The sequence below is a fragment of the Myodes glareolus genome, chromosome 16, assembly GCF_982192425.1.
Source record: "Myodes glareolus chromosome 16, mMyoGla1.1, whole genome shotgun sequence".
Classification (NCBI taxonomy): Eukaryota; Metazoa; Chordata; class Mammalia; order Rodentia; family Cricetidae; genus Myodes; species Myodes glareolus.
This window is the reverse complement of record NC_142041.1, coordinates 29,952,646-29,968,770: the sequence shown is the minus strand read 5'-3', so window position 1 is coordinate 29,968,770 and position 16,125 is coordinate 29,952,646. Positions and strand designations below refer to the sequence as shown.

Here is a 16,125-nt window from a genome sequence, read left to right as displayed (position 1 = left end):
ATGTAGACCCATATTACAAGAAATCTATTTTGTTTCTTGTAATTTGTAGACCCACCTCCTCACCAATTTGGCATGCAAAGACCATTATAACCTAGAAATCAGCCGTGGGTGGTTGTCACGCCTTTAATTCCAGCGCTTGGGAGGCAGAGGCAAGTGGATCTCTGTGAGTTTGAGGCCAGCCTGGTCTACAGAGCAAGTTCTAGGACAGCCAAAGCTACACAGAGAAAACAAGAGAAACCACAACAACAAAACGAGCAATCTTTAAATCTCAAGAGAACATATTCAAGTTTTTGATATGCATTTATTTGTACATGAGAAAAAATACACTTAACATAAACCAAGAATGAGTGCAGTACAGCCAACAGTCTGTAGCCTCCCCTCTGACCGGACCACACTGCACTTGTCTCACCCCAACCAGTGCTCATTCCATGGCAGTCACGCAAAGCCAGCCCTCTGCACCTTCCAAGTTTGCGGCCCGATCCACATTGTAATTGAGCTCAGGAATTTCGGGCACCCAAATAAAACTATATATATGTACAACTCTGCTTTATTGCACAGGGTCACAACAGACAGCAAGTGATTACACGGCCAACCACAAGACGGATGTTGATGGGCACGAATATCTGTCTCTAACCACAAATGAAGTAAGACACCGATCTGCCACCATGCAAAGGCTGTGTCGGCACCAGTGCAGTCCTGAAGGCTCACAGCACTCACGCCGTTTCGGACGGCATCAGATGAGACGCCCGGGACACACGGGTCCTGTGCTCATGAGCCACCTGTGCCACACGTGTAACAGAAGGGCCACGTTAAAGCTTTTCAGAGAGTTCTTTAATCAGGGTTGCCTGTAGAAAACATCACCATACTTGTTAAAACCTATGAATTACATTCTGGCATAAAAGCTCTGACAAAGCGGGCTACACGGTATGAGCTTTTGGTCAAGCTTAAATTTACAGGAGACAAAGCCGTCTCTGTAACATACTGCAGTTTAGTCTTCGAGAGCTCTGAGCGACAAAAACGCTTCAAGTTAAAAGTCACTGAGAAGTTTAATAATTGCTGTGAGACGCCACGTAATTGAGCCAGCGAAAGCCAGAGCCTACCCTTCTAATGCCCATGTACGACACAGGAGTGCTTACAACGTCTACCACAGGCATGGAGTGCGAAGGAAACACTGCCACTGGCGGCCCATGAAGTTCACGGCTGGGGCCAAGGTGCCGTTCCTGATGAACGCACCGGCCCTGCGCTGCCATGCTGCACGTGTCAACTTGGGGTCAGAGGTCACGGCGCCAAAGTTCACCCCCTCCTCATCTTAACTGAAGCCACGGCACCACTCAGACTTATCTGGGTCAAATCCTTGTCTTCCGAGCCCTCGCACCTGCACGCACTTGCGTTATGGCTGCAGCGCACACAATCCTTCATTCAGTGTTGTTCCATTACCGCCACCCCAGGGCTCACCATGCTCCCAATCTTCCTAGCCAGGAGGATGTTTACTGTCTTTAACCAGCTTTAGTGTCCTTAGAGGGAACAGCTGTTCTAGATTACCTGCCCCAGAAACTGAGCAAACTCCAGTGGAGGGTCTGATTTCAGTTTGTGGGGTACGCGCTTGGATGCAGTCAGCCAGAGCGAGGCCAAGCTGGGAGAAACCTTTACAGATCGGAGAGGCCAGGGATGGCAGCTCATGCCTTTAATTAATCCTGGCACTCAGAAGGCAGAGCCAGGTGGGCCTCTGTAAGTTCAAGACCAGTCCGGACTACATGTTGAGACCCTGTCTCAAATACAAAAACAAAAAAAGCGGGGAGGCTGGAGTGTAGCTCAGTGGGTAAGCACTTGTCTAGGACGTGCAAGGTCCTAGGTTCAATCCCCAGCACCATGAAAAAAGACAAGCTGGCTCTCACGACAAATCCTGGGAAAGAAATGTAACTAAGATTCATAAGTGACCTCTCCAGAATGGCTGTGACTTCAGTTGGACCGTGAGTCTTGTCACACCATGTACCCAGAATATAACTGCGGGATTTCTTGGCCCCGACTGGCGGTTAAGGCCTCCCTGAGCTCCGGGTGTTATGTCGCGCAGACCACACCCCTCACGCTGCTCTAGGCACAGGTAAGCCGGCTCCTAGAATGCCAGACCGCTGAAGAACTCTTTCCAGAGAAAGAGAAGGAGAGCGAGCACTGGGCAAATCCGCCCTCTGCGCTCGCCTCGCTCTGCAGGGCTGAGAAACCAAGAAAAAAACCTGGAATTGTATGAACAGACTCCCCAAATAAAACTTTATGGAAGTGTTTATTGTTAAAGTCTAGTACCAGAGACCAGGAGACGAACATGACAGGTACCACTCACAAGGGACAATGCCCCCACTGGTCACCCTATCTTTTGGCAATGAATTCAGTAAAAAAAAAAGCACAGGAACATTCTGGAAGGGCTTAAAAGTCACATTCTGAATTAAAGAGAAAATGTTCAAAGCTAAACAGTGAAATGAAAGCTCTCATTAGCTGCGCAGTCTACCAAATCTAGTAAAGTGTGGACAATGGCTGCCCCAACAGCCCTCAGTCTCAGAGCTAACTCGGACAACTCCGCACCGTGCAGTGCTGGGGTTTAGTGAAGATGGCCCGAGGGCGGAGAAGCAGTGAAGGAGGTGAGAAGGTGAGCCTGAGAAGCCCTGGGACAGGGGCACACGCTCTGGCTGCTGATGCCACTGTTTCCACACAGAAGGCCTAGCAACCGCTGGCTTCCGGGAGGAAAAGGAATCTATCTTGGCTGACAGCCGCCCTGAAAAGGTCATCAGACACACGGCTAGTTACCCGGTAACAGCCTAAAGCTCAAGTAATGAGCAAACCAAAACCCTGACATCTGCCCACTGAAACCCTTTATGTTTTGTCAGTGCTTTGTCCATAATTTATTATGGCCTGACTTATGCCAACCGGTATTTAAGCCAATTAGGAACAAAGACAAACTGCACTCTCTTTAGGTCTAGTTGGAGGAGAATAACATTTCCTGTAGTGACCTTATCATACAATCTTTAACAGAAACTCATAGGTTGCATTGATTATTCCCCAGGAGATGAGAGAGCGATGGTAGTTCAGATGGGCTCCTCTGAAGAGATTGATCAGATTCCTGTCCCGCTCAAGCCAGATTGTCTTGAAAACCATGGGGAAAGATTGGAACGGCCCACCAATCTGAGACTGGATCCGAGCCTTTACAACATTAATTGGGAAGCTCAAGAACCCCAGCACGGCACCCAGCACGCCTCCACAGATAAAGTCGTTGACCAAATGCGCACTATTCGTGGTGGCAGTAGGCAGATGCTCCTTAATGGGCCCTCGAAGGCCAAAAAACAGGATATTGCTGAATCCATTTCGGAAAAGGATAGGCACCAAGCCTCGGTAATACTCTGCGATTCCATGGCATCTCAGGGCCCGGAAGGCCTGGTAAGTGTTTGTGAACTTATCGTGATGCTTGTGGTCCTGAAGCAAAGTCTGAACCCTTTCTAACGGAGTGAGAACGGCTTCTGTTGTCCCAGCAAGCAGCGCCGCCACACTTCTGGTGGCAAACTCGGGAGCACCGCTCACATGCTTGCGGAGCAGGCGTGACAGGTCCTCGTACAGACCAAACATAAGCGCCAGCGTGGTTGTCTTCTGCATCAGCGGGGGAAGGATCCCACGATACAAGTTTCGAAACCCATCCCTTCTCAGTTGGAGTATCGCATCCCGGGTTTTGAGGCCGTACAGCTGCTGCCGAAAGAGGATCTTCTGGACAGGGTAGGTGATGGCCACATTGTTGAACGCCGCGCAGCAGCCACAGAAGTAATGCTTTACCTCACCCACGTCTGCGATGTGAGGAGACAGGTCCTGGTTTGAAGAGGTCAACATTGGGGGCCTCTTATCATGCGCTTCTGAGTCCATCATGGTGCTTACGGTCTTTCTTCTCTGGGGAAACGTTTTAACCTATAGGTAATCAATGACGAAGGTGTTACAAAGAGTGAGACACAAACTCGCCCCAATCCCTTCTCCAATTTCCAGACTCGATGTCTTCCCTTTAAAGCCGGACTATTACTAAAAACAAAATGACTTTTGCTAATTGTATAACTGATGGGGTTCAGTCGCGTGCTGCTCCTACACATGCACACCGCACAGCAGATCAGACGTTTTCTGTGGGGTTTTGTTGTTGCTGATGTAGTTTTGAGAGAGAGTCTTGCTATATACATAGCCCAGACCAGCCTTCAACTCACAATCTTGAGTACTAAAATTAACGCCTACTCCACCATGCCGGGGGTGAGACTGGCTATTCTGTGATCACTTCCACCCTAGCAGCCCTTACAGCAGACTGAATGAAGAAACAGACAGAAGACTCCATCTATCTCTCAGCCAGACAGGAAAGCTGTATGGAAAATTATAAAGCACATTTGCCTCATGGAAATGAAGAGAGCACAGAATGCAACGGTCATTTTTCATAAAAATGTGACATTAGCAGGCCATAGGTTTATCATTGCTTTGTTAACAGTAATTACTATTTAAAATTCATTTTAATCCCTAAAACTTAAATGTCAATCCATATAAGCAAAAGCTTTCTGAAGTTCACAACAACTCTTTAAAAAATTTAGAGAGTCCTGAAACAAGGGATACCAGGACCACTGGGCACAGTTCCTAAACACTGGCTGTTCCACTCCACGCTACAGCTCACTCATCAGTCTACTGAAACAGACTCACACTTCTCCCGGGAGCCACGGGCTCATCTGTAACCCCAGCACTGGAGAACAAGGTAGGAGGGGCATTGGAAGTCAAAAGGTCAGCCTAGTTTCAGGCCAGCTAGGGCTTCTAGTGAGACCCTGACTCAAAAAAACAAAGCAAAACGAACAACAGGACAAAAGTTCTTCCAGGAGATACAGCAGTGAACCATGCCGTTCACTCAACTTGTTTAACGTTTACTTCGTACCTGTGAACTCTGGTCTCCCATTAGGCACTGAACCCTCCAAGACAATAAAGCCATGGACTAGTCAGCGAGTCTGCCAAGTGAGCAAGTCCATAACAGTGTGTGTATTAATGCCGAGGACAACTAAGGGCCCGACGGGACAAGCTGCCAAGGCTTATAGGAAAATGAGGTTAAAGTATGTACTATGTTCTATTTTCCATATATTTAGTTTTCAAACTATAAAGTATTTTTTCTAGTTTTTTATGTGAAAAAGGAAAAATAGCCTCAATGGTCCTCATTGTTCAAGATATAACCAGGACCTGGCAGAATACTTTGGCCAGAATACTTTGATGATGTCTGTAACAGTCTCCACCCTTGCTACCACACACGGCATTGCTTTGGAGAGCTGCCCGGGGTTCACAGTGGGTATGTCTGCAGTGAGATGGAGATCTGAAGATACATAGAGAGTTTGGCTCTCACTGAGAGGACGCCAAGAGCTAGCTGCATGTCTGTTTCCTTCCAGTCACCAAGCCCAAGTTCCCTCCAAAAACAAAAGACAGGGCCTAGGAGCTGGCTCAGCAGGTAGGGTGCCTGCCACCAAGCCCGATGGCCCGAGTCTGATCCCTGGACCCTACATGGAAGGAGAGAATGGATTCCCGCAAGTTGTCTTCAGACCTTCACATAACATGTGTGCTACCCTCACACGAGAGAAATAGAAATGTAACTTAAAAACATTTAAAGCAAAAACGGTCAACTAGCTGGCTCTAGCTAGGCCTGGCAGCTCCTTGTCATCCCAGCACTCAGAAAGCTGAAGCAGAACTGCAGGCTTGGGGCCAGTTCACTTATAAAGCAAGGTTCTACCTCAAGACCATCCCTACAACCCGAGGGGACAAAACAGTAATTTGACTATACTTTACACTTTTAGTATTTTTAAATTTTCTTTTTGATGTGGGATTTCCCTCTGTATGTGGTGATTACCATAAATGAACAAAGAAGCCTATAGCAGACCAGGGTGGGGCACAGCAGAGCCAGGCAGGGAGAACAGGACTGAATGCTGGGAGAAAGAGGGGTGGAGTCAGAGAGATGCCATATAGCCCCTCCGGAGACAGACGCTGGAACTTTAGCTGGTGAGCCACAGCTACGTGGCCATATACAGATTAGCAGAAATGGATTAAATTAATATGTAAGAGTTAGCCAAGGACTGGAGAGATGGCTCAGAGGTTAAGAACACTGCCTGCTCTTCCAAAGGTCCCGAGTTCAATTCCCAGCAACCACATGGTGGCTCACAACCACCTGTAATGAGATCTGGTGCCCTCTTCTGGCCTTCAGGCATACATGCAGACAGAATACTGTATACAAAATAAATTATTTTTTTTTTTTTTAAAAAAAGAGTTAGCCAATAAGAAGCTAGAGTTAATGGGCCAAGCAGTGATTTAATTAATACAGCTTGTGTGTGATTATTTCAGGGCTAAGCTAGCCAGGCAGCCAGGAACCAAAAAGCAACCCTCCATACTACATCTTCTCTCTCTCTCTCTGTCTCTAAGACAGGGTTTCTCTGTAGTTTTGGAGCCTGTCCTGGAACTAGCTCTTGTAGACCAGGCTGGCCTCGGATTCACAGAGATCTGCCTGCCTCTGCCTCCTGAGTGCTGGGATTAAAGACATGCGCCACCATCACCTGGCTTTTTTTGTTTTTATTTCCTAAGACAAGGTTTCACTGTGTAGTCCGGGCTGTCCTGGAATTCACTCTATAGATAAGGCTGGCTTTGAACTCAGAGTCCATCTTCTTCTGCCTCCTGAGTGCTAGGATGAAAAAGATGTTTCGCCATGCCCTACTGTGTTATTTACCTATGTACACGTGTATGCAGTTGCATGCACTTGCTGGCAGGTGCCTGGAAGGCTGGCAGAGTATGTTGGATCATCCCCTGGAACTGGGGTCAGAGGTCGCTGTGAGCCCCCAACATGGGAACCGGGGACTGCTCTCTGAAAGGGTGGCAAGCCCTCTTCACCATGGAGCCACCTCTCAAAGGCCCTTATATTTAGAAATAGATTACTTCTCTTATATTAAGAGACCACATTTAACAAATCAGCAGCAAAATAGTAAAGAATCCAATTTAAAAGTGAGCTAAGGACTTGAGACAGGGGCAGAAGAATCCACTGGAACTGTGGTTCTCAACCTCCCTGAGGCTGCGACCTTTTAATGTGGTTCCTCATATTAAAGTTTTCCTCATGTGGTGACCCCCAACCATAAAATTATTTCATTGCTACTTCATGTGGTAAACCCCGACCATAAAATTATTTCATTGCCACTTCATAACTGTAATTTTGCTAGTTATGAATTATAATGTAAATATCTGATATGTAGGATATCTTATATTCAACCCTTGAGAAAGGGTCGTTTGACCCCCAGAGGGGTTGTAACCCCAGGGTGAGAACCACTATTGTAAACATTGAAAAGAGAAGCTGCCTGGAGTAGCTGGTCAGACCACACCTCAGAGACAAAGTGGAAGGAGAGAACTCATTCCCAAAAGTTGTTCTCTGACGTCCCCAGGCACATCAGGGCATGGCACGCACATAAACACAAATACACTTTAAAAAGGCCACAAAACCCAACACCACCAAACCCAGCACTAGAGGGCTGTGACAGGATCTCTGGTGCACTATTAGTGGGACTGGAAAACGGTGCAGTGCGAAGGCCAACAGCACAGGGGCTGCTGGTAAATCCCACACAGAACTGCCAAAGGGTCGGCATTTCAGCTGCAGGGATGTAACCCGTGCTCACAGCAGCACCACCCAAGAGGTGGGAAGGTACAAACCTAAGCCGCACTGCACAGTGTCCATGAAATGAAACTGGTCAGACAAACAATCTAGGCCTTTGATTTGAACAAAAACAAAAGCCTCTTAAATTCTTTAAGTTTTTCTTCCAATGTCACACTATGCTGCTGGAAACCGCTAACAGAACAAAAATATTAAAAAGGCCAGGCAGTGGTGGCACGCGCCTTAATCCCAGCACTCGGGAGGCAGAGGCAGGCAGATCTCTGTGAGTTCGAGGCCAGCCTACTCTATAAGAGCTAGTTCCAGGACAGTTAAGGTTGTTACACAGAGAAACCTTGTCTCAAAAACAAACAGGGCTAGAGAGATGGCTCAGAGGTTAAGAGCACTGACTGCTCTTCCAGAGGTCCTGAGTTCAATTCCCAGCAAACATGGTGGCTCACAGTCATCTGTAATGAGATCTGGTGCCCTCTTTGGGCCAGCAAGCATATATACAGTACAGAACATAATAAATAAATAAATATTTAAAACAAACAAACAAACACAAACCATCAAAGAGAAAGCAGAAGGCAGAGCCCAGGCCCAGAGAAGAGTCAGCAGCTGTAGATGTGTGACAGAACATAGCAAACGCAGGGGAATTATTAGGAGTTCCTGCCTCCACTACCTTCTCCTGCAGTTACAATTGGAACTGACCTTGAATTTTGGTCAAATGCTTTTAGGTAGCTATGAAATGGTCACAGAGATACTGGAATCAGAGCCTTAGATCCTACTAGTTGTCTGGATCAAAATCCCAGTTCTACCACACAGGTACCTGTGAGCTTTGGCAAGTCACGGTGGCCTTGTTTATGAGACACAGAAGTTACCTACCTCAGAGACTGGCTCAACTCATTGAGTTAATACATGGAGAGCACCCTTAAGTGGTCTGGAGTACAGAAGGTAGTCAACAAGGCTGAACTATGTTACTGTCCTTTTCTGAAGTATTTATTTGATGCAAAGATGTTCTTTAGGTTGTATCCTCATAAATCCATTATGAGATAAAAATAGGTCAGAAATGCATTTATCTATTTTTGGTACTAGGGATTAAACCCAGGGCTTCATGCATGCCATTCACATGGTCAACCACTGGGCTTTACCCCCAGTCCCTGTAGAGAGTTGGAACACCTAACCTAGCGAACACCATATTTTAGCAAGGGAGTACTGGCTGCTGCTGTGATTGTGTAGCTAATGGGAGCTGTGGTTCACTGTTCCTGCCGTTAGCAAAGAAGCAAACGCCACTCAGATCACTAGCCAGTGAAAATCATTTAAGGTTCAGCTCCTATTAAACACGTATTACTTTTGCACCATCAAAAAGTCAAAAGAGATAAAGCAGGGCTGATAATGCAGCTCAGCCCTGCACAGAGGGGAAAGTCACAGCACTGTCAAAGGCTATGCCCCCAGCTCAGCACGTGGGGGTGACCAAATGTCCTTTAGCTAAACAGCATTTGCCAAGATCTTTTGTTTTGTTTTTCGGTGGATGCCGAGCTAGGACTCTGCCACGCAGCCAACCTCCCAACGTCCACTTGTTAGCATTCTGCCTTCCACTTCCCACCACTGTTCCCCAGAGACCCCCGTTTCTGATTTTTACATCAAGTTCCAGAAGCTGTTCCACTGGCTTTCTAAGAGCAAATCCGTGGTCTTTCATCACACTGTGGGACAATTTAAATGCTAGCATCACTATTTAGTACTTCAAAGTTTATAAGAATTCACCTGTGACATCGACCGAGCCTGGCATTGATGACGACAGCTTTCTGATAACCTTCCCAACGTCTTCCATTGTTAACCTTCTCTCTTCTGGAGTCAATATTGATAGTTGCATTTCCTTAAAAGAAAAAAAAAATCTGGCTTAATTTCTATACTCACGTCTAACTGTATTTGTTCCCCTTTCCTTGAGCACAGTAACCAGTTGTTAATGTCCCTATACCCAACCAAGAACCAACTCTTCACTGACTGCCAACACTCTTGCCCCACCTCCCCAGTTCCAAAACAAAAATTTGGACATCTGATGTGATTCCAAACCTCTACAGAATGAGACAATATTACTTCCCTTTCATTTTTTAAACTATGTGTGTGTGCATGTGTGTGTGTGTGTGTGTGTGTGTGTGTGAGGGTCTATGCACGAGTGCAGGCTATCAGGACCCTGGTGGTTAGAGTTCTATGGACTGAGCCACCTGATGTGGGCGTTGGAATCCAAGGCAGGCATATGCTCTGGACGAGCAATATATGCTCTTAACCTCCGAGGCACCTGCAGTCCCTTTCATTTTTAATGTACGGAGGTTTGTAACTTAATACAGTGGATTTAAAATAATGTTCCATAGGCACTTGAAAGGTCTGCCAAACAGTGAGCCTGGGAATGGTTAGTTGTATGACCTTCACCATCCATGCCTTTTACGGTTCCAGTTGATAGACACGAGGTAAAAACTTTTGTTAGTGTGAGACCAGGTCCTGCTTTATAGCCTGGTTCACCCTAGTTATAAACTCGTAACTCTCCTGCCTCAGCCTCTAAATGTTATAGGTACTACCATGCCTGTCTAAAAACTAGTTTTTGTTTTGAGACAGGATCTTTCTAAGTAGCTCTGGCTATACTGGAACTCTCTTGTAGACCAGGTTGGCCTCAAACTCTCACAGATCCGCCTGCCTCAGCCTCCCAAGTGCTGAGATAGAGGTGTGCGCCACCACCCCTGACTGAAAACTCTTAGTCATACTATACTTGACAATATAAGACTAGCTAATGTTGGCCAATCTTAGCCTATACAAGATTTTAGAAGTTAAAACCTGGCACAGAAGTGCCTGATATATCCTGTAAATTTTTAGTTTCATAGTTAACATTAACGTCAACAAAAAGCCCCAGGCGTGGTTGCCCAAGCTTTAATCTCAGCGCTCAGAGGCAGAGCCGAGCCGACATATCAAGCACTAGAAAAGCCAGGACACACAGAGACCCTGTCTCAAATAAATAAATAAATAAATAAATAAAAATCAAACAAAATCCTCAAATCAACAAAATGTACACAATCACATAAGATCCTAACAATATATAAATTCAAAGACTATTTCAGTTTTACACCCTGAACACTTTATTTACAGGGTCTTACCATCTAGCTAAGGCTGGCCTGCGTAGAGTTCAGTACGTAGCAGAGGGTGGCCAGCATTTGCCACCACGAACAGCTAACAATATAGACTTTAAGTTCTAAAGCCGGCATCGACTAGCTGTTCACACCTATGGTCCTGAACAAACTCAATTTATTGGTGCACTTCAACAATAAAAACTTGATTCGTGTCTGGAGAAGTTCGGCAAGAATGCTTACCTACTGTGTGTTCAATTCTCTCAACACCGCAAAACAAAGGTCATATTTACTTTTTGTTTTTATAGAACTGGTCCTTCTGTTGCCTAACAAAATTTTGTAAATTAAAATTGCTCCCTTTGGCCTGGTGTGATGCACACCTTTAATCCCAGCACTTGGGAGGCAGAGGCAGGCCATCTCTGAGTTCAAGGCTAGCCTGGACTACAGAGCAAGTTCCCAGACAGCCAGGCTACACAGAGGAAACCCTGTCACAGAACCACCCTTCCCCCTCAAAAGTTGCTTCATTCAGTTTTTATGGCCGTTATAATGAGGCTCCTTAGTAAGCAAAGAGAAAACAGCCTAGGCAGTCAGTTATTTATGGACCTCTTTTCAAACTATCATAAGGAATCTTAGGAATATTGTTGAACATTTATATTATTAAATATTAAAAGTTCTATACAGAAAAAAAGTAATTTTTTTTGTTTATTTTTCGAGTACTAGAATTAAAGGGGAACACTACCATGCCTGGCAAGAAGTAATGTCTTGAAAACGTCCCAGACTTGAGACTGACTTCCTGTAAACTGCACCCCACCCATGAGGGTGGTGTGACTAGGTTGTGAGTCCAGCCTTTAACAGCTGAGCCGTCTCTGCAGTGCAGGCCCAGGGTCTTAAGGCAGCAACAGAAGGAAAGACAAACAGCGGTGTTCCGTTAGGAGTTGAGAAAATGGGGAGCAGGCTCATCAGGCAAAGGAACTTGCTGCCAAGCATGGTGACCGGAGTTCAATCCCAGTAACTCACAATGGAACAAACACTGACTCTGGAAAGTCCTCTGAGCTCCACTAGGGCACAGCGGCACATCAAAGCCGCTCCCCTCCCCAAATGTTTCTTCAAAAATTTAAGACATGGCATGTTTGATTAGTATACTCTGAACATGACTAAACCCTGAAACCTGGTTTCTGCTTAAATCTGCAGAAATGATAATTCTTTGGAATTTACTACAAAATCTATTTACTATAACTGCCCTAGTGTGCCGCAGGAGGCACTATAACCTATCACCAGGTAAGGGAGCAAAGTCAACTTTCACCCAAGGGTCAAACTTCTGTGCTGTAAGAAACAGCGCAAGTTCTAAATCCCCAAAGTAACTTGCAGCCCACAGGGATATGCAAAACTCAGATGTGATCTCAGGACAAAGGTCTTGGTCCAAACACAGGGCAGAGGGTGACTGTAATTCTCAAAGGATGTGAACTTCCACTAGTCAGCAGGTCTGAGTCAGCGTTCAAAAACAAGGTTAGGAGGAGGGTCAAGTATGAGCTACAGCAGGATTTTGCCACTGCAAACACAAAGCAACATCTTTGACGAAGATCCACCATCTCAGCCTCCTTCTACCTGACAAAGACTCGAGTCAATTCTTGTCAGGTGTGTCACACAAGGGGCGACTCTGGTCTGCTGCTCCTGTGTCCTGCACCCGATTCTAGGAATCCTTTCAAAGCAAAGGCCCGGAGGGCCTTTTGGGCATGCCTGTTCAATATACAGGAAAAACAAACAGCAGAAGGTGGGCACTAGGACCAGCTGAGCAGCCCATAGGGGCCAAGGCAAAGGTTAGGCTAAAAGGCGTAAATATGGCTGAGGCGCTGACACCCTCTACCTAAACTTGACATTAACAATCCAGACAGAATGGAACAATTGACGCCCGCCCCCACGCCCCGCTCAGTTCCACTGTTTACGGCCCGCCGCTGCAACATGGTGTCTCAGAACGAGCATTCTCCAGGCTTCCATCTGCGCATTCCGTGAGGACCGGAAAGCGCTGGGCGCAATCGCCAACACCACGGGGAACCACGGGCCGCCGCGATCCCGCGGGGGGCGCAGACAAAGGCCGATTCCCTCCGGGGCCTGCAGCCCCCCGCCCCAGGCTGCGGGCGCCTCCCGGCCCAAGCGCGCCGCGCGCAGCACGACAGGGCCTTGGGCCGGAGCCGCCGGACCCCCAGGCGCGATGCGCGAGCAGGCCATGGGAGCTCGCTCGGCCCCGCTTCAAGCCTCCCGCCCGTCTCTCCAGAAGCTGGGGCACACGAACCGCCGCTCCCCACCCCACCCGGGACTCACCCACGGCCGCGGGCGCCCGCCCGCAGGACGGCCGGCGAGCGAGCCCGCGCCCGCGCAGGCGCAGACCAGGCCCGACCCAGGCAGGGGTGGGGAGAAGCAGCGTCGTCGGACCACGTGATCAGGACCCTGCCTTGCTCCGTGGGTGGCGGCCGTTGGGGCAGCCCTGGGCTGCTTCGGCCCCGATAGCGACTCTATCACTCCTGTCACCAGGTTGTGAGGTGCCGCCAGTCCCCTTACTGTGAGCCGAGGCTGTACGGTGGCCTCGCTGTGCCATAAACAGTCAGCGCGTCCTTTGGCGTGGGGCCTGTCGAGTTCCTGGAGACCCAAGGATGTTGATAGCGCGTGCGTAAAGGCTCGGTGCTCTCAAAGCTTGGTGGAGAGCTCTTTGTCACCGCACTCCACAGGACACCTGTGTCTTTCCTTAGAAGCTCACAGTTTGTGGGGTCTTAGAAAGCGCACTATGCCACGCGCTAACGGAGACCTAGGTCGGAATTATAGCCCTGGCACTTCATGAGTGTCTTTGGGCAAGTTTCTCATCTTTTCCGTGAATGTGTTCCTCGGTGCTGCGGTGTTGTGACATTCGTGCAAGGTTCTGATTTGTACAGGGTCGATGGCGACAAATATGAGAATTTGACCGAAGGGAAGAGGTCACCCTGCTTGGGGGAGGCTCTTTGGCAGACTCGTGGATGCATGACGTGCCTGCCACATAAGATTGGGGCAATTCCACCATTATGGATCATCTCTAGGCGGATGTCCCCAGCCTGCCCAGTGTTTACTTGTTCGGAAGCTGTGGAAGACCACACCTCCCCTCGGAGACCACGCCTCCCTGCGTCAGCAAACAGGCATGCCAATCTTTTGGTGTTGCAAAGCATCTTTATCTTACACAAAGTTCACCTAGACAGTCACTCAATCGAGTCTATAAACGTAAAAACATTACAAAACATTTTTTCAATAGATTTAATGTTAGTGCATGTGTATAGGTGTCCAGGAAGCCAGAACAGGGCTTCAGGCTCCTTGGTGCAGGAATTACAGATGGCTGGGTGGTCCTGTGTGGTTGCCACATTCAGGTCTTCTGTAAGGGTAGTCCATGTTCTTAACCATGACCTCTCCAGCGCCCAACCCTCAGTTCTTAAAATAAATTTGTCATTTTATGTTGGATCACACTGATAGTGTCCTCTGCCACACAGTTAGGGACACCCCTTTGAGGAGGTAGGCACCTGCTCAGGAGTCTCTAAGGGAGTTCAGTCTGAGAGAGGACAAAATCGAAGACTCCAAAACCAAAGTAAGAGGGCTTTTCCCCTTGAGAGGGACCAAGGATCATGGCGTTGGAACTGGGTCACAGAGAATGAGCGGATGGAATGTGGGCTGGTAGAGGAAGTCACCACAGCAGCAGGAGGAGATTTAAAGGTCAGATGGAGGGCCTGTTAGTACAAACCTCCCCTCACAGATGCACAAGGGACGGGTTTTTGGATCGCAGAATAATGACAAGGTCACACTATGGTTTAGAACAATTAATCAGACAACAATTGGGGAAAGGGCATTTACCTCAAAATTATGTTTGCTTTGGCATCTGTGAATTTCTACTCGAATGTATTATTATTGTATTGTTCAAAAAGCAAAGAAACCAGGCAGGTATCCAGTGTGTTTATAAGCATAAATCATTAATTTCAGTTTATAACGGGAAGGGTATTCTCCTGTGTGTTGGGGGCAGGTAGAGAAGGGAAAGATTGAGATTAAACATACAACTGGGGCATAACTGATTAAAAAGTGTGAAAATCCATCATCACGAGAGCACTCGTGTCTGGAGTAGAGTCAGCAAGTCCTGTTGTGCTCCAGGCGACAGTGCAGGCCTCTAGCGTGTTGTCAGGAGCCACCAGGGACTTCGCTCACTGTTCTTGCCTATCTGCTAGCAATCAAAAACCCTCTTATTTTTAAATTCAGAATTCCTCATAAGGCTAGCTTTCCATTTCGGAGCCCATCCTTCTTCTGTCTTTTGTTCAGATCCTCAAACTGTTCTGCATACCTGCAGCCTCCATGGGGACACATAGCCCAGGTGTGTTCACACCGCTCCTCAGGTTAAGCAATCCTCCCAGTCACACCGCTCCTCAGGTTAGCAGTCCTCCCAGTCACACCTCTCCCCCGCCTTGCCGCTGACCTTATCCCTAGCTAACGCTGGGGGATGTTGTCCTGTGCAATCTCGCATGGTTTGCACATCCTTATGTTCTAGAAACCTGTCTGTCCTCGTCACCATCGAGGTTTCACCAAACGTGGTATCCTGGCAAGGTCCTAGGGCCTCCTCCACCTGTGGCTTCCTCTGATCACCTCTCGTCTGCCTCTTCCACACACAGAGAGGTCAGAATGTGATCTCACTCATAAAGGTGTTTCTTTTCTATAGCCATTCACAAGGCCTGAGCTTTCTGATGCCAAAAGGGAGACTATGCTTGCCAAAGTAAAATGCCGACACATCGCAGAGGTTTTTAAAAGGGCTTCTAGTAGCTGGGCGGTGGTGGCACATTAATCCCAGCACTCAGGAGGCAGAGGCCAGCCTGGTCTACAAAGCAAGTTCCAGGATAACCAGGGCTACACAGAGAAATCCGGTCTCAAAAACCACAAATAAATAAACAAACAAATAAAATTACTTCTAGAGGCCTGGAGGTTAACTTGGTGGTAGCATGCTTGCTCCGCATACTTAGAATCTGGGTCTTTGGGAAAAGGTATGCTGTAAGGGGATTTTTCTGTCCCACTAGCCAGTTCCCAAATAAACAACACGGAGACTTATTAAGAAAGCTCAGCCCATAGCTTAGGCTTGTTTCTAACTAGTTCTTTTAACTTAACCATTTCTATTCACTTTCTGCCTCGTGGCTGTGTTGTATTACCCCATCTCCATATTGCCCATCCTGCTTGCTCTGCCTCTCATGGCATCTCCGCCCTTCCTCTTCCCAGAGTTTCTCTCTGCCCCAAAAATCACCCCTAGCTATTGGCCATTCAGCATTTCACTAAACCAACCAGAGTGACATACATATTCACAGTGTACAA

At 47.5% G+C, this 16,125-nt stretch overlaps 1 protein-coding gene across 2 annotated transcripts; it reads right to left on the bottom strand.

Moving 5' to 3' along the window:
* Positions 1 to 281: 281 nt before the first annotated feature.
* Slc25a51 (solute carrier family 25 member 51) lies at positions 282 to 13,301 on the bottom strand. Of its 2 annotated transcripts, none has more exons than XM_087897149.1 (3): positions 13,090 to 13,301; positions 9,419 to 9,530; positions 282 to 3,939 (listed from the first exon to the last, which is right to left on the bottom strand). In XM_087897149.1, the coding sequence occupies exons 2-3, from the start codon at positions 9,425 to 9,427 to the stop codon at positions 3,004 to 3,006; spliced, it is 945 nt and encodes a 314-aa protein (XP_087753275.1). In that variant the 5' UTR covers positions 9,428 to 9,530; positions 13,090 to 13,301; the 3' UTR covers positions 282 to 3,003. The 2 variants fall into 2 exon arrangements, with proteins under 2 accessions (XP_087753275.1, XP_087753276.1); XM_087897150.1 differs by lacking the exon at positions 13,090 to 13,301 and adding an exon at positions 12,376 to 12,666.
* Between the last annotated feature and the right edge of the window lie 2,824 nt (positions 13,302 to 16,125).